The sequence below is a fragment of the Carlito syrichta genome, unplaced genomic scaffold (assembly GCF_000164805.1).
Source record: "Carlito syrichta isolate Samal-C Ts95f unplaced genomic scaffold, Tarsius_syrichta-2.0.1 Scaffold305642, whole genome shotgun sequence".
Lineage (NCBI taxonomy): Eukaryota > Metazoa > Chordata > Mammalia > Primates > Tarsiidae > Carlito > Carlito syrichta.
The window spans coordinates 679,668-702,129 of record NW_007249738.1 but is presented as its reverse complement, the minus strand read 5'-3'; the positions used below and the strand labels follow the sequence as shown (position 1 = coordinate 702,129).

General features: G+C 44.8%; 1 protein-coding gene across 6 annotated transcripts in view; it reads left to right on the top strand.

Annotated features, from left to right (window-relative positions):
* Positions 1–22,462, top strand: part of STAU1 (staufen double-stranded RNA binding protein 1) — a 60,719-nt gene that overhangs the window by 23,320 nt on the left and 14,937 nt on the right. For all 6 annotated transcript variants that reach the window (XM_021714394.1, XM_021714393.1, XM_021714390.1 and 3 more), the window contains one exon: positions 13,771–13,869. In XM_021714394.1, coding sequence (XP_021570069.1) covers positions 13,771–13,869 — 99 coding nt within the window. The remainder of the gene's footprint in view (positions 1–13,770; positions 13,870–22,462) is intronic.

Here is a 22,462-nt window from a genome sequence, read left to right as displayed (position 1 = left end):
ATCCACTCACCTCAGCCTCCCAAGGCATGGGATTACAGGCTGAGCCACCGAGCCCGGCGGAGCCTCTGCTTTCAAGGTGACTTGCTCACCCGACCAGTAAGCTGGCTTTCAACTGGAACTCAGCTGGGCTCTGGCTGCGAAATCCCAGTTCCTTTCCGGTGGGCCTCAAGGTGTGGTAGCTGGGTCCTGGAGATGGGAAATGGGAGCAGCTGTCAGTTTCTTATGGCATAGACACGGAATTCACAGCATCACTTCTGCCGTATTCTACAGGTCAGGTGGGTGCAGACCCTAATTCAAAGGGAGGAGATACAAAACTCCACTTTATATTTTTAACTGAGCTACAAATCATATAATCAATTCACTGTTTTAACCATTTTAAGTTTGTAGTTCAGTGGATTTTAGTACATTCACGAGGTGGGAAGTCCCACTTCAGATGAAAGGAAGGTCAGAGAATCTGGGGCCATGTTTTAAAACCTCCATAATAGAATAAGGATTTTAACATTTGTGACCAAATAGGAAGATAATTCTTAGGAAATTAGTAACTCCCTGCTATGGAGAAACCACAGCATTGTGAATATCTCTGACAAGGCAGAACCTTATCACAAATTAAGTCACCAAAGGTCCAGAAGACATAGAATAGAAAAGAAGTTATTGAGATTTCCTGATTCTGTTTAGTCACAGCAGGAAGTGTCATCTGAATGCATCCCTGGAAACAAGGCCACATCGAGCAGTAAGTCTTGCACAGAACTGTGTCCTGAGTGTGTGAGAGAGGACTGGGCCAAAGTGGAGCCTGGACAGGGTGCTGAGGCCCATAGGGTCCAGCTGCCACCCAGGGCGACCTAGCTCGGGATGGTGCCCTGTGGCTTCATGGCTGGCCGCACAAGAGCGATTTGTGTTTCTTTTGTTCTGCTGTGCTTCCATTTTCCAATGTAATCACATATTCTAACATGATCTGTTTCCAGGGCCCACCGAGGACCAAATAAAAGAGAACAGGCTATAGCTTAACAGAGGAGGATTTAGTGAAGTTAAAAGGATGAACTTTTCATGGTGAGATTTGTTCAAACACCAGGAAGGTAGTATAATCTGAGTTATTTTGGAGGCCTTTCTTTTTTTACTTGGCTTTGGTGCTAATCTAATTGGAGTCAGATGGAGTAGGTATTTCTCAGATCCTTCCAGCCAGCAGTGTATACATGATTGCTGAACATGTGGGTTGTGTGCATCACCATCACTTGAGAAGTTTTTAAAAAATTCCTAGGCCCAACCCACAGGATTCGAATGCAGTGGTCTTGGGTGAGACTCGGGAATCTGGCCTTCTGGTGTGGCTGTTGCTAATGTGCTCTGGAGCAATTCCAGAGCAGGGCCAGGGCTTGGGATCCACAGATCCCGAGTGTTGTCAGGCAGTTCCTGCTCGAGTCCTCCGTGGGAGTAAGCACAATATTGCTACAAAGGAAAAGTGCCTGTGGTGTCTCTGAGTCTCACGCCCTCGCTCTCTAGAGCTGTGTTGGTTGGCACAGTCCCCAGGGCAGCAGCTGACGTCGACGCACTCCTGGCCTGGGTCAGGCTTCCATTGGTTCACCTGGGGTCTGTGGGCGCTTTTCTGGGAGCAGCGTTCTGGTCTTCTTGTGCCCCTTGACTCTCCTCCTCTTCACCAAGTTGCTGGCTCCGTGGAGTTTAAAGTAGAGACAGTGCCTTTCAGAAATGGCTTGAAGACGACGGGCCTTACTTAGCCTGTGCAGCAGAAATGAAGAGTCATTGGCTTGAATAAGACTTCCAAAAGCGCAGGTTCAGTAACCCTTATCTGAAATGCTTGGGACAGGAAGTGTTTTGGATTTGGATTTTGTTAGACTTTGGGATATTTGCATTATACATACTGAGATGTCTTGGGGATGAATGCAAGTCTAAACATGAAATGCATTTATGTTTCAGTGCCCCTTATACACAAAGAAAGTCTGAAGGTAATTTTACTTTAACCCTGGGGACGTTGAATAAAGTGTGTTTTGACTGTGACAGCATCACATGTGGCGTTTCCCTCATGTGGCATCATGTTGATGTTCAAAAAGTTTGATTTTGGAGCATCTCGGGTTTTGAATTCTTGAATCAGGGATGCTCAACCTGTAGTAAACGAGACACTCGGCCTCCTGCCAAGTTACATACCCTTGGCTGGACCAGGCACCCGACAGGTGGGGAGGAAGGAGTCGAGAGAGAGAGTTTTAAAAGATGACTCTTTTTTCCTTAAGGGTAGTGCATGTAAACTACAACAATTTTAAATTCAAAAACAAGGAAACATAAATGATTTATAAATTGCCACTTTTAGGTCATCTCTAACCATTTTGGTGGATGCCAGTGTGTATTCAAGTGAATACACATACCTATTTATTACATAAACATAGGGTGATATGTACAGTAACCATCTTTTCCACTGATGTGTGTGTCATGAATGTGTCATCATGTCACTGGTTTATGATTCCTTGGACGGCTCAGATTCAGCACGCACCTAAGCACTTTTTAACGGCTGCACAGTGTTCCGCTGTGTGAACACACCTGTTTATTTTTTCATCAGGGTTTAATTATTTTGGTTGTTTGCAGTTTTCCCTGTTGTCAAATGGGTAGGGAAAGAATATGGTCAGGGTGAAATCCTTGTGTGTGTCCATGATTATCTCTGTGAGCCCCAGAAGTGAACTTGCTCACCTGAGGTAAGCCAGGTAGGTACACATGTGGCCAACTCCCCACCATCCTAGACCCTGAAGGAGGGCAGCAACAGCCTGCTTGTCCACAGCCTGCCAGCATTGGAAAGAATCCTTTGAGACAGGTTGTCCATTGCGCTGTGGAATACTGCAGAGTGTGTGACTGAGTTCGTCTTCTCCATTGGTTCGCCGTAAAGCCGGCATGTTCTGTCCACAGGGCAGGCGTGATCTGGCCTCTGCGACAGGCTTTGTGCTAGGCCCTGCGGTGAGCACAGCCAGCACCGTCCCTCCCCATGAACTAAGTCAAATGGACCTGACAGATGTTGACAGTTGTGTCATCATCAAACAGTACACCAGGTGTGAGGATGGAAAAGTGGCACAGATAGGAGAATTCAGATCTAATTTTGGTTGAATCCTAGTGGTGAGCTTGAGAAATCTCCCTGAAGAAGAGCCATTGCAGCTGAGATGAAATGTGAGCAGAGAGCTGGGCAGTGCCTTCCCTGAGAGGGGGGGAGACGTAGAGGTCCCCAACTGAGAAAGCACATGGGGGTTTTAAAAGCCAAGGGTATGCTAAGAAATGATTACTGTAATTTGGTGTTTAAGCTGTTAGGAGCAAGGTAGTCATAACTACAGTGTCTGTAGTAGAGAAGATGACCACATTTAGGCCAGAGAGGACAGAGGGTGGTGGATCTGCATCTATGGGTGCGGAGGGAGGAGGTGCAGACTGCTACTATGTGTATAGTGTGATTCTGTGGCTTTGTAAGTAACAGCTGTCCAGCTGTCTCTCTCTCTCTGTGTGTGTGTGTGTGTGTGTGTGTGTGTGTTTTAGTGTGCATAGTTTATATTTTGAAGGTTATCTCAGGTTTTTGAGTGGTAGTCTTACTCTGTTGCCCAGGGTGGAGTATAGTGGCTTACTCAGGGCCACTGTAGCCTCAACCTGCTGGACTCAGGCATTCCTTCTGCCTCAGCCTTCCAAGTAGCTGGAACCACAGGCGTGTGCCACCATGCCTGGCTAATTTTTTGATTTATTGTGGTGAGTTCTTGCCAAGTTGCCTATTCTGGTTTCTAACCCATAGGCTTAGGCAGTCCTCTCACCGCCACCTCCCAAAGTGCTGGGATTGCAGGTGTGAGCCATCATGCCTGGCTAATTTTTTGATTTATTGTAGAGATGAGGTCTCACCGAGTTGCCCAGACTGGTTTCAAACCTTTGGACTCAGGGAGTCCTCTCACCTTTGCCTCCCAAAGTGGTGGTATTATAGGTGTGATCCACTGTACCTGGCCTATTTGAATTTCTTAAATACTTAAATATTTATTTGTTTTTACTTTTGTAAAAATAAATAAATGTTGCCCTTTCTGGTCACTAGGGACAGGTACATACTTAAGTAGGACTAGTACTGAAGCTGGGACCTTGACTCTCATTGCACTCAATGGCCACGGGACCCAGCTTTTTCTTCTTTTTTGTAGGGCAGTGGGCCTTGCTATGTTGCCCAGGTAGAGTGCAGCGGCTGCTGTTCACGGGCACGATTATTGTACACTATAGCCTGGAACACTTGGGCTCAAGTGATCATCCTGCCACAGCCTCCTGAGTAGCTGGGACCACAGATGTGCCCCTTCCCAGCTCAAGTTTCATTTTTGTTTCTTTTTCAAGCTCTTTAAGGAATGATATTGCATGAGTTTTCTTCTTTTTTAGAGGTCTTACAAAGAACTGAGAAAACATACTTATTTTAAAAAATAGAATAAAACTCATTCTTTCTTACAGTTATCACAAGGGCCCTTTTACCCTTTTTATAAATCTTTACATTGTGGGATCTTAGAAATCTTAATTTTCTTACATTTTGAAACATTTTGCTATTTATTATCTTACACATCATTCCAATACTACTCATCATCTATTCCCAAACATGCTAAGTAAGACAAGAATCATAAGAAAATACAAGAGCGATGCATCCCTGGGTGAATGTCCAGCAGTGAAGTGACTGTCATAGCTGCATTGTCCTTTAGTGTTCTCATAGCCTTGCCTGGTGTGTTGCACTGTCTTGTAGGCGGTCTCAAGAGAAGACTGGGAACGCTGTCTTTCGAGTCTTCTTTTTATGTCATTGAACCCAGGTGAGAATCCACAGTTTGTCTTTTTCCATCTGTAATGGCAAAGAGAAGACAATTGACAGAGAGAGACATTTTCAATTATTAGACAAATCAGAGATGAATACTGACAGCCAGATGGTTGGCGGCGCTCCAGACTGTAATGGGAATGGTGAGCGTGATGTCAGAGTGAAATCCCAACCTGGGAGTCTTCAGATGCTCTGGATTCAGAGTGAGCAGTGGTATTTCCACGGGTATGAGAAGGAAATATATTCTCATCTGGTTAGCTATTCAGCAAGAGGGACTTCGTCATGCAGCTTGTCAAGAACCTGGACCATCCTGTCAGGATTAAAAAAATGTGTGACAGCATTCTCTCATCTTTTATGTTTGGCAGCCAACATTTATTTCTTATTACTTATTGTCCATAAAATAAATGGGCATATGCAAAAGGAGGTGTGAATACAAAGGTGATTAGAAGGAAGAAGCAGATAACATAAAAATGAATAAAAATCACAGAACTACTCTTTCTCTTGATGCCTCTAAATCTAAAAATGATCTGGGTGCGGTGGCTCATGCCTGTTATCCCAGCACTTTGGGAGACAGAGGCGAGAGGATTGCCTGAGCCCACGGGTTTGAAACCAGCCTGGGCAACTTGGTGAGACCTCATCTCTACAATAAATCAAAAAATTAGCCAGGTGTGGTGGTGTGCACCTGAGGTTCCAGCTACTTGGAAGGCTGAGGCAGAAGGATGGCCGGAGCCCAGCAGGTCAAGGCTACAGTGGCCGTGACTGTGTCACTGCACTCCTGCCTGGGAGACAGAGTGAGACTCCAACTCAAAAAATAATAATAAAGTTCTCATTAAGATGTCTAATAAAACAGCTTTTGTCTTCCTTTTAGTTTGTAAATTACTTGTAAAATGACTTTAAATATAGAATAAAAGGGTCTGTTGGAGCCAGATGATAACTGGTGATGACCGGTTTTCCTGGATACTGAAGGATAAATGTGGTTCAGAGGATTTTTTTCTTTTTCTTTCTTTCTTTTTTTTTTTTAGTTAGAGTCTTACTCCATCGCCCAGGCTGGGGGCTGTGGCACACTCACAGCCACTCCAGCATCAACCTGCTGGGCTCCGGCGATCCTTCCGCCTCAGCCTTCCAAGTAGCTGGAACTACAGGCGTGCGCTACTGCACCCAGCTAACTTTTGATTTATTGTAGAGAACGGAGTCTTACCAAGTTGCCCAGGCTGGTCTCAAATCCGTGGGCTCAGGCAATCCGCTCGCTTCGGCCTCGCAAAGTGCTGGGATTACAGGCTGAGCCACCGAGCCTGGCCGATATTTTCCTTAATATTGCCTAGATTTTATTGCTGAAACTATACACTATGGAATTGACGTTAATAATAATTTCTGCTTTATGATGCACAGGCTAAGGGCCCACTTACCTCTCAGCTTCCTGGGAACTGTATTGGAGGATTAGTTGTGACTCATTGCTGCTTCCATACTTGTAGCATTTTGTCTAGTACAGATGCTATACAATTATTATTTATTTATTTATTTATTTTTGAGTTGGAGTCTCACTCTGTCGCCCTAACTGGAGTGCAGTGGCATGCTCCTGGCCACCGCAGCCTCGACCTGCTGGGCTCAGACAGTCCTTCTGCCTCAGCCCTCCAAGTAGCTGGATCTGTAGACATGCACCACTATGCCCGGCTAATTTTTTGATTTATGGTAGAGATGAAGTCTCACCAAGTTGCCCAGGCTGATCTCAAACCCGTGGGCTCAGGAAATCCTCTCACCTCGGCCTCCCAAAGTGCTGGGATTATAGGCGTGAGCCACTGTGCCTTACTGCTATACAATTATTTATGTAGAAGAGCAACATAATCTCGCTTCCAAATAAATCTTTGTGTCCTGTGCTGCACTTTCATTTTCCTGGCTGAGTCGTGAAGCTCAGCTCTGGCTACAGTAGCCTCACCAGGGACTTCTAAAAAAAAGCACAGGAATACTGTGTATGCAACAGATATCGAGGTCGTACCCTGTCGAGTCTGAGTGTCTGGAGCGAGCTCTCGTGTTTGTCCCTGTGAAGCCACTGTGACGCTCGTGCTGCTCTGGGGGATCCACTGGCTTGAATTGTGACCTAGCAGCAGGCCCCGTGTTCCCGTCAGTCTCGCTGTGGAATCTCAATGCATGTATATAACATAGAAAAGGCGAATTTTGTTAGTGTACACTTGCCAGTTTGAATTTATGAGATTGATAAAGATACTGTATGAAGCCGGGCTCGGTGACCCAGCTTGTAATCCCGTGCCTTGGGAGGCTGAGGTGAGTGGATTGCCTGAGCCTGCGGGTTCGAGACCCACCTGGGCAACTTGGTGAGACCTCATCTCTACAATAAATCAGCTGGGCGTGGTAGGGTGCACCTGTAGTTCCAGCCACTTGGAAGGCTGAGGCGGAAGGATCGCTGGAGCCTCAGCATGTCGAGGCTGCTGTGGCCGGGAGCGGCCACTGCACTCCAGTTTGGGCGACAGAGTGAGACTCCAATTCAAAAAAAAAAAAAAAAAAAAAAAAAGGGATACTGTATGAGAATGATTAATGGGAAATTTTAAAACACAAAATTATATATTTTTATTCACTTAAAACTATGGCTGGGAAAGTTGGGATAGTGGTCAGCTGCCATGGGAAGGATAGTGAGAATGGCTTTATTGTTTTTTTAAAAACAGAAACAATTCTGATGTCAATAGTACTTAATGTTGACCTTTGCTAAATTGGGGACAATTGCCTGTTACATTATTGTCTGTACTTTTCTATATATTTGAAATAAGCCATAACCAAGCATGGTGGCTTACATCTGTAGTCCCAGCACTTTGGGAGACTGAGGGAGGAGGATTGCTTGAGGCCAGGGTTTCAAGACCAACCTGGATAACATAGTGAGATCTTATCTCTACAAAAAATTTTAAAAATTAGCCAGGCGTAGTGGCACATGTCTGTAGTCCTGGCTGCTCGGGAAGCTGGGTTGGGAGGACCAGTTGAACCCAGGAGTTGGAGGCTGCAGTGAGCCATGATTACAACACTGCACTTCAGCTTGGGTGACAGAGCAAGACTTTGTCTCAAAAAAATAAAGTTAAAACTATTTGAGCTGGCTATGGCATGATGGCACAAACCTGTAATCACAGCACTTTGGGAGCCTAGTTTGGAGGCTTGCTTGAGTTCAGGAGTTTAAAACCAGCCTAGGCAAAAGTGCGAGACTTTGTTTCTACAAAAAATAAACAACAACAAAACTATTTGGGCTGGTAAGATGAACAAAAACATTTGAAAATTGGAATATATGCATGACAATTGAAGTCTATGTCAAATGTAGTTTATTTCCAAGTTTTGTTCTGGTTGTACATGAGAACATTTTCATTGACACAGTTAAGCTAAGTCATGCTAAGCATGAGAGCAGACCATTTATTTTTATTTTTTTAATTTTTTTGAGTCAGAGTCTCACTGTTTTGCCCAGGCTGGAGTGCAGTGGCACGCTGCTGGATTCAGGCAATCCTTCCACTTCAGCCTTCCAAGTAGCTAGAACTACAGGCATGCTCCACCATGCCTGGCTAATTTTTTTTTTCTGAGTTGGCGTCTCACTCTGTCGCCCAGACTGTAGTGCATTGGCACGCTCCCGGTCACCACAGCCTCAACCTGCTGGACTTTGGCAATCCTTCCGTCTCAGCCTTCCAAGTAGCCGGAACTACAGGCCTGCACTACCACGCCGAGCTAATTTTTTATTTATTGTAGAGACGAGGTCTCGCCAAGTTGCTTGGGCAGGTCTCGAACACGTGGGCTCAGGCAATCCACTTGCCTTGGCCTCCCAAAGTGCTGGGAATACAGGCTGGGCCACCAAGCCTGGCCTTGATTTCTTATAGAGACGAAGTCTCATCATGTTGCCCAATGATCTTGAACTCGTGGGCTCAGGCAGTCTTCTCACGTTGGCCTCCCACCGTGCTGGGATTTCAGTCACCACACTCGGAAGAGTGGGTCATTTGTTTTTATTTTTATATTTATTTATTTATTTTAGATTAGAAAATATAGTTTATTTAAAAGTAAATTAGAGAGATGATTCACCTCCCCATGGTGAGGGAGGGAGCCAAAGCCAGGAAGTATGGCAATAGCCATAGCTGAAAGAGCACATGGTCACACCAGAGTCAATGGCCGGATCATTTATTTTTAAAGGTCATCTGTTGAGAAAATCTTTGGCTACTCTTCCAGTAAACATCTGCCAAAAAACTTTCTTCTGTTGCACAAAAATGAGTTAACCTGGTAACATGAGTTACTGTGTTACTATTTGTTATGATACTTTTGAGCTTTTTCAAGAATTGAGGTAAATTTTACATATAAATATTTTAACCATTTTTGAGGGTACAGTTTAGTAGCGTTATAGACATCTTTCCAGTGTTGTACAGCTATCACCACTATCCATTTTGAGAGCTTTTTCTTTTTCTTTTTGACTAGGAGTCTCATTCTGGTACCCAGGCTGGAGTGCAGTGGCATGCTTATAGGCTACCACAGCCTCACTCAACCTATGGGACTCAGGTAATTCTTCCACCTCAGTCTCCTGACTAGCTGGAACCACAGGCACATGCCACCATGCCTGACTAATTTTTTGATTTATTGTAGGAACGAGGTCGCACCAAGTTGTCCAGGTTGGACTCGAACCCCTGGACTCGGGCAGTCCTCTCGCCTCCACCTCCCAAAGTGATGGGATGACAGGCGTGAGCCAGGTCTTACCCAGGCCTCTGCTGTGCTTTCTGTCTTGAGCATTTACCTGGTCCAGGTGCCTCATACACATAGATTTTTGTTCTTTTGTGTCTGGCGTATTTCATTTATTATAATGTCTTTGAGGTTAATTCATATTACAGCTTATTTCAGAATTTCATTCTTTTTTAAGGCTAAATATTTTGTATGAATATTTCACATTTTGTTTATCTGCTGTTGTTTGTTTGGGCTGTTTTTACCTTTTGGCTGTTGTGAATGATGCAGCTGTGAACATCGGTGTACAAATATCTCTTCAAGCTCCCACTTTCAGTTCTTTGGGTCTGTGTCTACAAGTGGAATTGCTGGATCATATCCTAATTCTGTGTTTAGTTCTTTGAGAAACTACTAAACTCTTTCCTATAGCACCTGTGCCGTTTATATTTTCATCAGGAATGCACAAGTCTTCTGATTTCTCCACATCCTAACACTTACTATTTTCTGTTATTTTGAAGATAGCCATCCTTCTGGGTGTGAAGCGGTATCCTGTTGAGGTTTTGATTTGCCTTAGTGATGCTAAACAACATTTATGTACTTGTTAGCTATTTGTATATCTTTGGAGAAATGCCTATTTAGGTCCTTTTGCTCATTTTTGAATTGAGCTATTTCATTGTTGAGTTGTAATTTTTTTTTTTTTTTAAGTTGGAGTCTCACTCTGTTGCCCAGGCTGGAGTACAGTGGCACACTCATGGCCACTGCAGCCTTGACCTGTTGGGCTCAGGCAGTCATCCTGCCTCAGCCTTTCATGTAGCTAGAACTACAGGAGTGCACTACCATACCCAACTTTTTAAAAAAAATTTATTGTAGAGATGAGGTCTCACCAAGTTGCCCAGGCTGATCTCGAACCCATGAGCTCAGGCAACCCTCTCACCTTGACCTCCCAAAGTGCTGGGATTACAGGCCTGAGCCACCGCCCCTGGCCAAGTTATAATTCTTTATATATTCTGGGTATTAATTCCTTATCCTTATGATTTGTAAACCCCATTTGTGGATTTTCTTCAGTCTATTTTAATTTTAATTAATTAATTTATTTTTGGAGTCGGGGGTTTGCTCTTTTGCCCAGACTAGAGTACAGTGACACAGTCTTAGCTCACTGCAGCCTCAACCTCCTGGGCTCAAGTGATCCTCCTGCCTCAGCCTCCTGAGTAACTGGGACTATAGGTGCCCGCCACCACACCCATCTAATTAAAAAATTTTTTTTGTAGAGACAGGATCTTGCTATACTGCCCAGACTGGTCTTGAACTCTGATCTCAAGCAGTCCTCCTACTTCAGCCTCCCAAAATGTTGGGGTTACAAGCGTGAGCCACCACCCAGCCATCACTCTTGATAGTGTCCTTTGATTAGCAAGTTTTTTAAATTTTGATGAAGTAGTCTATTTCTTTTGTTGCCTGTGCTTTTGTGTCATATCTAAGAAAGCGTTGCCAAATACATTGTCATCAATCTTTCCCCATTTTCTCGAGAACTAAGAGCTTTATAGTTTTAGCTCTTAATAGTTTCAGTCTTTATCCGTTTTGAGTTAATTTTTGAATATGCTGTGAGGTAAGGTTCCTACTTTATTATTTTGCAAGTGGATATCTACTTTTTTCAGCACTATTTGTTGAATAAACCTTTAAAAATACAGTTTTTTAAAAGTTTAAGATCTGTTTAAATATTAAATTTCAAGCCAAATCTCTGTGGAATCCCAGGCTTCTAAAGAACCTTTCTTGAAGATTTCTGGTTTTAAGTATTCACTCATTTTAAAGCAGGCCCTTTTTCTGCTTAGGATTTAGGCAACAAAAATATAAGTGTGTTTTGGGCAATAAACCACCAGAAACGCTATGCAGATCGTTTTGATGAGGCTGACAGTGACATGAAACCGGACTGGAAAGAAAATACTCTGGTGGAAGGAGAGAAGGAATTGTGAATAGCCCCAGAATACGTTTATTCGTCAGCATTATACCCGTGACTGTAGTCATAGGCCCCCTTTTTTTTTTTTGAGTTGGAGTCTCACTGTCGCCCAGACTAGAGTGCAGTGGCCGCTCCTGGCCACTGCAACCTCGACCTGCTGGGCTCTGGCGATCCTTCCGCCTCAACCTTCCAAGTAGCTGGAACTACAGGCGCGCACTACCACGCCTGGCTAATTTTTTGATTTATTGTAGAGATGAGGTCTCGCCTGCCCAGGCGCGTCTCGAACCCGCGGGCTCAGGCAATCCACTCACCTCAGCCTCCCAAAGGCGCGGGATTACAGGCTGAGCCACCGAGCCCGGCTCATAGGCCCCTTTCAACGTGGCGTTTTTATTTTAAATGTAACCTATAGCATTGGTCCTGTATAGATGGGACAGGCCTGATGAACACAAGTGCACAGCCCACACGGGCATGGAGAGCCCGGCTCCTCTGCCTATGTCTCAGTGGCTTCAGCCATGGGTTCTTACCAGATCGTTCTGATCTTGGAAACAGGATTTTGCAAGTTCTTTGACAAAAGGGAAACAGCAAGGTGAAGAGATCTCCAGCTGCCTTGCCATATTCTGGACTCAGCTGGTTCTAAGCTTGTCTCGTTTTTCACATCACCACAGCAGTCTAAACTCCATGTCAGCAGCATGCAGGGAAGACACCTGTCCCCCTCTAACTCCACTCTCTGCCTGGAGCAGTCAGTGAATCTCGTTTTTGTGGAGACATTATTAGTTGGCGCCTTGACTTTTTGCCCATGGCAGAGAGAATGGGATACATGGCGATTCTGTAATTTCTGTTTTACCACATCCTGATTGATTAAGTCAGAGTCTCACTCTGTTGCCCAGAATGGAGTGCCGTGGCTCACTCATGGCCACCGCAGCCTTGACCTGGAGGGCTCAGGTGATCCTTCTACCTCAGCCTCCCAAGTAACTGGAACCACAGACATGCGCCACCACACCCGGTTAATTTTTTGTATTTATTGTAGAGGCGAGGTTTCACCAGTTTGCCCAGGCTGGGCCCGAACCTCTGGGCTCAGGCAATCCTCTCGCCTCCGCCTCCCAAAGTGCTGGAATTACACGCATGAGCCACCATGCCCAGTCTTGTTTATTTTTTAATTGTAGAGACAGGGTCTTGCTCTGTTGCCCAGGCTGGAGTGCAGTGGCACAGTTGGCTTACTATAGCCTCAAACTCCTGTGTTCAAGTGATCCAACTGCTTCAGCTTCCTAAGTACCTGGGACTACAGACATGCACCACCATGCCCAGCTGCAATCTTTTAAAAAGTGGTTTCTGGCCAAGGCAAGAGGATTGCCTGAGCCCGTGGGTTCAGGACCAGCCTGGGCAACATACATACATACATACATACATACATACATACATACATACATACTTAAACAAGCAAGCAAGCAAGCAAGCAAGCAATGCCTGGTAATGCGTGCCTATAGCTCTGGCTACTTGGAAGGCTGAGGTGGAAGGATCGCCAGAGCCCAGCAGGTCGAGGCTACGGTGGCCATGAATGTACCACTGCACTCCAGTCCGGGCGACGGAGTGAGACTCCAACTCACCAAAAAAAAAAAAGTGGTTTCAAGGGACTTTGTCTAAATAAGAAACCTGCATACTTCAGGTGAGCAGACTTGTGTGTGAACTTGCCATGTGCCACACAGGTCTGTCTGTATCTTGACTTTTCCAAAACATGGCTTAACAGTACATGAGGAGTCCTTTGAAAGTCACTGTCCCCAGACGGCAGTGGATCTTATCCGCCACAGCTAGGATGACTGACACCCGATGGCCTGTGATGTGTGGATGGTTTATGGTAGATTTATTAGGTCCCATCTGACTCAAATTTGACAGGATCCTTTTTTTTTTTTTTTGAGTTGGAGTCTCACTCGGTTGCCCAGACTGGAGTACAGTGGCTTGCTCCCGGCCACCGCAGCCTCGACCTGCTGGGCTCCGGCGATCCTTCCGCCTCAGCCTTCCGAGTAGCCGGAATTACAGGCATGCACTACCACGCCCGGCTGATTTTTTGATTTATTGTAGAGATGAGGTCTCGCCTGCCCAGGCGGGTCTCGAACCCGCGGGCTCAGGCAATCCACTCACCTCAGCCTCCCAAAGGTGCGGGATTACAGGCTGAGCCACCAAGCCCGGCTCGACAGGATCCTTTTTTTAACCCCTCAGTGACATGTGGTATGCAACTGGCCTTGGTGAAATTCATACAGCCAAGGTTCAGTGCTTTTAAAGTTTATCATTGCAGCTGGGATGTTGATGGTTTTAATAAGAGTTAACTGTTAAACAGTTATTCTTCTTTTAGGTGAATGGAAGAGAATCAGAAGAAGAAAATCTCAATAAATCTGAAATAAGTCAAGTGTTCGAGATTGCACTTAAACGGAACTTACCTGTGAATTTTGAGGTAAGCTTATAATACACATAGGACTTTGTATTATAAAATTCTGTTGGCATTCATCATAGGAATTATCTTTTTCCTCAGTTATGTTGGGATAATATTCACATAATGTGAGCCTCCACATTTAAGATTCAGTTTTTGGTTTTTTTGAGCTGGAGTCTCACTTTGTCGCCCAAACTGGAGTGCAGTGGCACGCTGCTTACGGTCACCTCAGTCTTGACCTGCTGGGCTCAGGCGAGCCTTCTACCTCAACCTTCCAAGTAGCTGAAACTACAGGCTTGTGCCACCACGCCTATCTAATGTTTTGATTCATTGTAGAGATGAGGCCTCACCATGTTGCCCAGGCTCGTCTCGAACCCCCAGGCTCAGGCAATCCTCTCACCTTCATCTCCCAAAGTTTTGGGATTACAGGTGTGAGTCACTGCGCCTGGCCAGATTCAAACATATTCAGCAAAGCGTTATTCTCTTCTTCCAGGAGTCCTTAGCTTAGGGACAGCCACAATCTCTAGGTGGGCCATGACTGTCTCAGTTGGGTTGAAGGAAGGCTGGGTTAATGTTCACACCTGTAGTGTTTGCGGGAGTCAGTCACTTTCATCAGTCACAAAAGCATCTTTGGTTTCTAAAAATCTCATCAGAGTCATTTTGAAAAGGGCATGGGTTTTGTCATTGCCTAGCGTTTGCCCCAATTCCTGTTTAATAACTTCATTTGTTGTTGGAGTCCTTGTGGTTTAAAAATAACAATTAGTGATTGTGTGTTCAAAATGGAAAATAAGGTACATTTAGTACATATTTCCTTAAAAGGCGGCATAGTCAATACAAAGAGACTGGGTAGGGAGGATTTTTTGGTGACTTTTCTTACAAATAAAAGTCTGACATGGGAAATTCTTTCTGTTGATTTCCATGCTTGATTATGGACTATATATATATTTTAAGGCCGACCTGAAGTTTGTCATCTTATAAAATAATTTTCTAGTGTTTTTTTACAGTTACAGATCACCCCCAAATTTCATGCCTGATGGTCATAACATTTTTTTCCTGCCGTGTGCTAGCATCCTAAACTCACCCCAATTGTAGTCCGTCCTTCAGCTGAGGGATGATGCTTCTGACTGATGGGTCTTCCCTGCCTGCCACGGGGCAGTGGGGAAAGGGTACCCAGGGTGATCAGGGCCAGCCTGTGTGCTGGAATTTTCTTTGTTCCAGCCATTTCCCCCGCAAAAGTCCTACCTCTCCATTCCCAGAAAGTGAGACCAGATTTCTGTGGTTCTCCTCCTGGGTAGAGAGTCAGTGTCTTCTCCCTCCCGCCTCTCCATCTGTGTGGATGGGGTAGTGGTAAGATGGGGTAACACACAGAATGGTGGTTACAGAGAGCTTGTGGCTGCGGGGAAGCTAGTGGGGAGCTGTGTCCCCAAGAGTCATGAGGTCCCTTGGGCCCATTTCGGGAAAGAGGAGCCATGCTTCTGTTTCTTGCCCAAAGATTAGTGTGGTATGGGTGAGTTTGGACAGACTGTGGGGCGGGGGGTTTGGAAGGAGCCCTTGATGGGAAATACTTGACTTCCCAGGGTTCCAGAGGCACCTGCTCTTTAAGAGCCCTGGGTTCCTGTGAGGTTTGGCACCCCAAATCACAGAGCTTTGTGGAGCCTTAGTGAGAGACTACTGTTTTATATGCTTGGTCTGTGGGGTTTGGGGGCCAGATTGTTTCCTTCCTACTTTCTCTTTTGTTTCAAACCTGGCTTTCAAACCTGTGTTCAGGAATTTGTAACATACAACGGGATTGTCAAGTATCCCATAAAAGAAATTGTAGGAGCACCCTCTGGTGGAAGATATCTTTTTTTTTTGAGTCAGAGTCTTACTCCATCCATCGCCCTGGCTGGAGTGCTGTGGCAGGTTCACAGCCACCCTAGCGTCGACCTGCTGAGCTCCGGCGATCCTTCTACCTCAGCCTTCCAAGTAGTTAGAACTACAGGCACGCTATCACGCCTGGCTAAATTTTGATTTATTGTGGAGACGAGGTCTCGCCAAGTTGCCAAGGCTGGTCAAACTTGTGAGCTCAGGCAATTCACTTGCCTCGGCCTCCCAAAGTTCTGGGATTACAGGCTGAACCACTGAGCCCGGCCAAGAGTATCTTTTAAACTAATATTTCGGTGTGTAGTGGTGGCATTGAATTTGTTAATATGAGTACATATATTAATTACTCATACAGCAGAAGGCTCGTATTGGCTCCCATCATTGAGTTAAGCAAGGGCTTACTTCGCTATTGCACCTGGAAGTTTACCTGGCATGTACTGGATGCTCAGGAAATGCTTAGTTAATATTTGACTAAGTTTTTTGCTACCAAAGCTGTCACATGGGAAGCTGGGTTAAGTATTTATTTATTCATTCATTCATTCGTTCGTTCATTCATTCAGAGTCTCACTCTGACACCTAGGCTGGAGTACAGTGGCATACTCAAGGCCATCACAGCCTTGATCTCCTGGGCTCAGGTGATCCTCCCACCTCAGCCTTCCAAGTAGTTGGAACTACAGGCAGCCATCACGCCCAGCTGATTTTTTGATTTATTATAGAGACACGGTCTCACCAAGTTGCCCAGGCTCATCTCGAACCTCTGGGCTCAGGCAGTCCTCTTGCCTCTACCTCCCAAAGTGCTGGTATGACAGGAATGAGCCACTGTGCCCAGCTGGTTAGGTGATTTATTTTTTTATTTTTTATTTTTTTGAGTTGGAGTCTCACTCTGTCACCCAGACTGGAGTGCAGTGGCCACTCCCGGCCACCACAGCCTTGACCTGCTGGGCTCCGGCGATCCTACTGCCTCAACCTTCCGAGTAGCTGGAACTATAGGCGCGCTCCCACACCCGGCTCATTTTTTGATTTATTGTAGAGATGAGGTCTCACCAAGTTGCCCAGGTGGGTCTCGAACCCACGGGCTCAGGTAATCCACTCACCTCAGCCTCCCAAAGGCACGGGATTACAAGCTGAGCCACCAAGCCCGGCTGAGGTTAGGTGATTTAATAGGAGAAGACAGGAGCCATTTAAACAGTTTTTGGAAAATGCATACAGTTTGACTTTTTTTTTTTTTGTTTGAGGAAGCCAGATTTATTGAGAAAACAGAGAAGCTTCCACAGTGGGAGTGGACGGGGGTTGCCTGTCTGGGGCCAAAAACCTGGTTCTTGTATAGCCCTGGGTCCAAGCTGTTTAGCTTGATTTTTGATAAAGCACAGTGTTGTTAGAAATGTAATGGTGTTAATTGATATTTGTCATCCTGAAGCAGTTGTGACCTGATCACACTCAGATTAATGGAATCCTGATGAGGGCGGGGCTGTGAATTTGAAGAGAGCCATTATGGTGGCTGCCTGTCCACCCCAAGTCTCACCTGAAAACGTGGAAAACACTGCTTTGGGATGAAGCATCCCAGCATCAGGCTGTTGGGGTCTGGCGCTTGGAGAAGCTCTTTAAAGTCAGTTGCCAGGCACAGGCAGTCCTACCCACACCCCTCTTGGAGGAGCTCCTGGCTGCCATGCGAGGCTCCTGCACCCCAGCTCAGGCACTGCACAGCCACTTCTTGGGTCACCTGTCTCTCCTAGACGTCTTTCCAACAGTTATTTTTAAAAATTTCAGACGTGTATGAAAGTTGCAAGAATAGGGCAGTGAAGATAACTTTCACTTTGATTCACCAGTGGGTAGCATTTTACTTTTCCTGGCAATATACATATTACTTTATTTTCTGTCTTTTAGTTTTGCTGAACCATTTGATAGTAAGTGGCAGATATCACACCTTTGACCCCTAATATTTTAGTATGTACCTCTTAAAAACAAGCACACACCTTTGACCCCTAATATTTTAGTATGTACCTCTTAAAAACAAGCACATTCTCTTAAATAGCCACGATCTAATGATTAAATACAAGAAATTTAGCATTCTTGTTATGCTATCCTATATTCACATTTTACCAGTTGTCCCGGTGATTTGTCCTTTTTCTTGAATAAGAGACAAGGTCTTGCTCTTTTGCCTAGGCTGGACTGCAGTGGCACCATCACAGCTCACTGTAACCTTGGATGTCTGGGCTTAAGGAGTTCTCCCACCTCAGCCCCCTGAGTAACTAAGACTGCAGGCCTGTGCCACCATGCCCAGATAATTTTTTTATCTTTGCAGAGATGGAGTCTTGCCATGCTGCCCAGGCTGGTCTCAAACCTTTGTCCTCAAGCAATCCTCTCACCTCAGCCTCCCAAAGCACTGGGATTATAAGTGTGAGCCACTATGTGTGACCCTAAAGTATTATTCCATTGCCATTCATTTTGATGTACAAATTCTACTTCAAACAGACTCCTGTGCCCTTTATAATGCCCCCATTGGTTTGGTTTTTGGTGTGGAGGTGGGTCCGTTTTTTTTTTTTTTGAGTTGGAATCTCACTCTGTTGCCCAGGCTGGAATGCAGTGGCACACTTACAGCTACCCCAGTGTCAGCCTGCTGGGCTCTGGTGATCCTTCTGCCTCAGCCTTCCAAGTAGCTGGAACTACAAGCCCGCGCTACCATGCCCAGCTAAGTTTTGATTTATTGTAGAAATGAGGTCTCGCTAAGTTGCTCGGACTGGTCTTGAGCCCGCAGGCTCAGGCAATCCACTTGCCTTAGCCTCCCAAATTGCTGGGATTACAGGCTGAGTCACCAGGGCCAGATTTTTCGAGGTATGGTTTACATATAGTAAAAATCTCCCTGTGTAAGTATACCATCCTATGGATTTTGATAAATGCATACAGTTGTGTCGCCACCACCACATTCAAGTTCTGTAGCATATTCCACCCTGGAACATTATTCCTCGTGTTCCTTTGCAATCAGTCGCCCCCCTGCATCCTCAGCCTCTGGGAACTGAACTGATGTCTGTCCTGTTGTTTGGCCTTCATTAAGAATAGTACATAGTGGAATCAGAATGTGTTGCCCTTTGTCTGGCTTCTTTAGCTTAGCGTAATGCAGGCTTGGAGTCATTTCTTGTTGTGTATCTGTGATTTGTTCCTTTCTGTTGCTGAGTGGTCTCCACTGGGTGAGCATACCATGGCTTGCTTATCCATTCACCAGGTGGAGACCATTTGTATTGTTTCCAATAGGTAAATAAATTAAAAGTAAAGCTCCCGTAAACATTTATATACACCTGTGGTGACATGTTTTCATTTCTCTTTGGGTAAAAACTTGAGAGTGGATTTGCTCAGTTGGATGATAAATAAAGACCTTCAACTGTGTGAGAAGCTGCCAGATTGTTTTCCATGCTGGATGTTCATTCTGCATCCCACTGCAGTGTATGAGAGAACTTTAATTGCTGTATGTCCTTGTCACTTGGGATTGTCCATTTTTAAAACTTCAGTAGTTCTGTTAGGTGTACCGTAGTGTCTTCTTGTGATTTTAATTTTATCTCCATGAAGACTAGTTATACTGAGCATCTTTTTATGTGCTTATTTTGCAACCTGTATGTCTTCTCTGGTAAAATTTCTGTTTGTGTCTTTTGTCGATTTTTTTAGTGTCTTTTTACTACTGAGTTTTGATGGTTCTTTAAATATTCTGAATACAAGTCCTTTATCAGGTTAAGTATTTTGCAGATTATTTTCTCCAAGTCTGTGGCTTGTCGTTTTATTTTTCACGTCTTCCACAGAGCAGAAGTATTTAATTTTGGTGATGTCCAGTTTGTCACATTTTTCTTTTATGATTCATTTTTGTGTCCTAAGATACCTTTGTCTAATCTAAGAAAATCTTTATTTTCTTTCTTGTTTTTAAAACAAAGTCTGTTAAAGAGAAGAAGAGAGGAAGGAAAGGCAGGCAAAAGTTTCATATCAGGAAGACCTGGCACTGACCAGTCTCTTGAAAAAGAAGCACTGCTAGAAAACCTTTATCTTTTTTGGAAGTTTTATAGCTGCAGCTCTTACATTTAAGTTCGTGATTAATTTTGAGTTTATATATACTGGGGGTGCCCCCAAAATGTATATACATTTTAAGAGATGTTGCCTGTGTGTTACTTCTAGTTTGCCGTCATCGGAAGTGTCTGGACGTTGATTGCAACCACTTTGAGCGCCTCTTGTCATTGCAGAAGTCAGATGTGGCTTGTATTCGTTCATCTCGTGTTATCGGTATTACTGTGTTTTTTTGTTGGTTTTTTTTTGAGTTGGAGTCTGACTCTGGCCCCCAGACTGGAGTGCAGTGGCCGCTCCCGGCCACCACAGCCTTGCCTGCTGGGCGCTGGCGATCCTTCCACCTCAGCCTTCCGAGTAGCTGGGACTACAGGTACGCGCTACACGCCTGGCTCAGTTTTGATTTGTAGAGATGAGGTCTTGCCAAGTTGCCCAGGTGGGTCTCGAACCTGCAGGCTCAGGCAATACACTCACCTCAGCCTCCCAAAGGCATGGGATTGCAGGATTAGCCACCGAGCCCGGCGGTATTAGTTTTAATACCATTTTTTTCCTTTCTTAAAATGTGTATACTTTTTTTTGGCATTCTCTGTACACACACACACACACACACACACACACACACACACACACACACAGTGATGTGGGGGTTGAATTTTTTTTGTTCTTTGTTTTTGGATATCCAATTGTTTCTATACCGTTTATTGAAGCAACAGTCCTTCCTTTATTAATTTACCCTCATACCTCTCCCTTTAGATTCTGAGGGTTTCCATACCTTCTGGTAAAATGGAGCTTTGGCCCCAGTGGAAATGGAGATTTTTAAAATAGAAATGACCTCAGCCACTCCTTCCAGGGGCCCTGGTTCCTTGGAGTGGACACAAGGGAGGCTATCTGTGCTTGCTGCCCTGGTGGGTGAGAGCCGGGAAGTGTGCGTCTTCTGAATCACAAGTTTGCTCCTCTCGTCTCTGTCTGGCGTCCTAGGGATCTTCCTCTCTGTTGCTTACTCCATGTTGCAGAATCTGGTCCATCTCATCAACAGCAAGCTGTTAGGGATGGTTGAAGACATCTTTTTAGCTTAGCTCTTTTATTTCCCAGGGAAGGCAGGAGAAACGCGGCTCTTGTTAGCTCTGCAGTATCTTTTTATCATTACACTGAAGGCATATCATCAAAATAGTGTGCTCCAAAGTTCCTTGGATCACTTCTTCCCCATGCTGGCAGACGGTGGAAATATGCTTTATATACAGCAAAATGCGTGTGTCTTGCAGGAACAGTTCATGCATTGTAGCATATGTTCAAAACCATGGGAGTTCCATAACGTCCTGAAGTGCTCTCTGCCCCTTTTCAGTTCATCCCCACCCAGCCAGCACTGCTTTCTGAGATCTACCACTGAGATGAGCTTTTCGTTTTTAGACTTCCATACAGTCCATATGGCTTTGTGTCTAGTTTTTTGTGCTTGTCATGTTTTTGAGATTCACCCAAGTGTGTGTATCAGGAGTTGACTGTCGAGTGGTATTCCATTGTGTGAATGTGAAAGTGTCATTTATATATTGTCCTGCTGAGGAGCACTTGAATTGTTTCTACTTTGAGGCTTTTATGCGTAAAGCTGCTGCGACATCCTTGCCTAGGTTTTCTCAGGTACGAGGGCACCACAGCTGCTGAGTCACAGAGTGGGTGGCTAACTTTAGTTGCTCAATAGTTTCCCAAGGTAATTGTCCCTGTTTACACTCCCACCACTTGCTCCACGTCTCTGCCACCCATGATGAGTCTTAAAATTTTAGCCATTTGTGTGTATGTTCATCTTTCGTTGTGGTTTTAATTTGCGTTTCCCTGATGACTAAGGAAGAATACTTTTATATGCTTACTGGCCATTTAGAGATCATACTCTGTAAAGCACAGTCATACATCTCTTAATAAGGAGGGTGTGTTCTGTGAAACACATCACCAGGTGATTCTGGCATTGTGGGAGCATCTTACAGTGTGCTTACATAAGCCTAGGTGGCATCGTCCCCACTGCACACTGACGCTGTATGGTGTGGCCTCCTAGGCCACAACTCTGTACGGTATGTGACTGTATCGAGTACTGTATGCAGTGGTAACACAGTGGCAAATATTTGTGCCTAAATGCAGAAAAGGTACACTAAAAATATGGCGTAAAAGGTGAAACATGGCCCACCTGTGTAGGGGTCTTGCCATGAATGGAGCTTGCGGGACTGGAAGTCGCTCAGAAGTTGGTGAGTGATGGAGAGAGGGAGCATGAGAGCCTGGGACATGCCTGCACTACTGAGGATCTTATGAACACTGTACACTGGGGCTGTACTCCATTTACTTTTTAAATAGTTTTCTTCAGTAAGTTAATTTTAGCTTACTAGAGCTTTTATATTTTATAGACATTTAACTTTTTTTTTTGAGTTGGAGTCTCACTCTAGAAACGAATGGATACAGAAAAACAGATTCTGTGAGTCTTAAGAAGAAAAACAAAAGGCTACAAACTGCGTTTATTTATTTAACAAAAAAATTTTAACTTTATTTATGTATTTATTTTTTGAGTTGGAGTCTCACTCTGTCACCTAGGCTGGAGTGCAGTGTCACACTTAGGCCGCCGCAGCCTAGACCTACTGAGCTCAGGCAATCCTTCTGCCTCAGCCTTTCAAGTAGTTGGAACTACAGGCGTGCGCCACCACACCCGGCTAATTTTTTTTTTTTTTTGAGTTGGAGT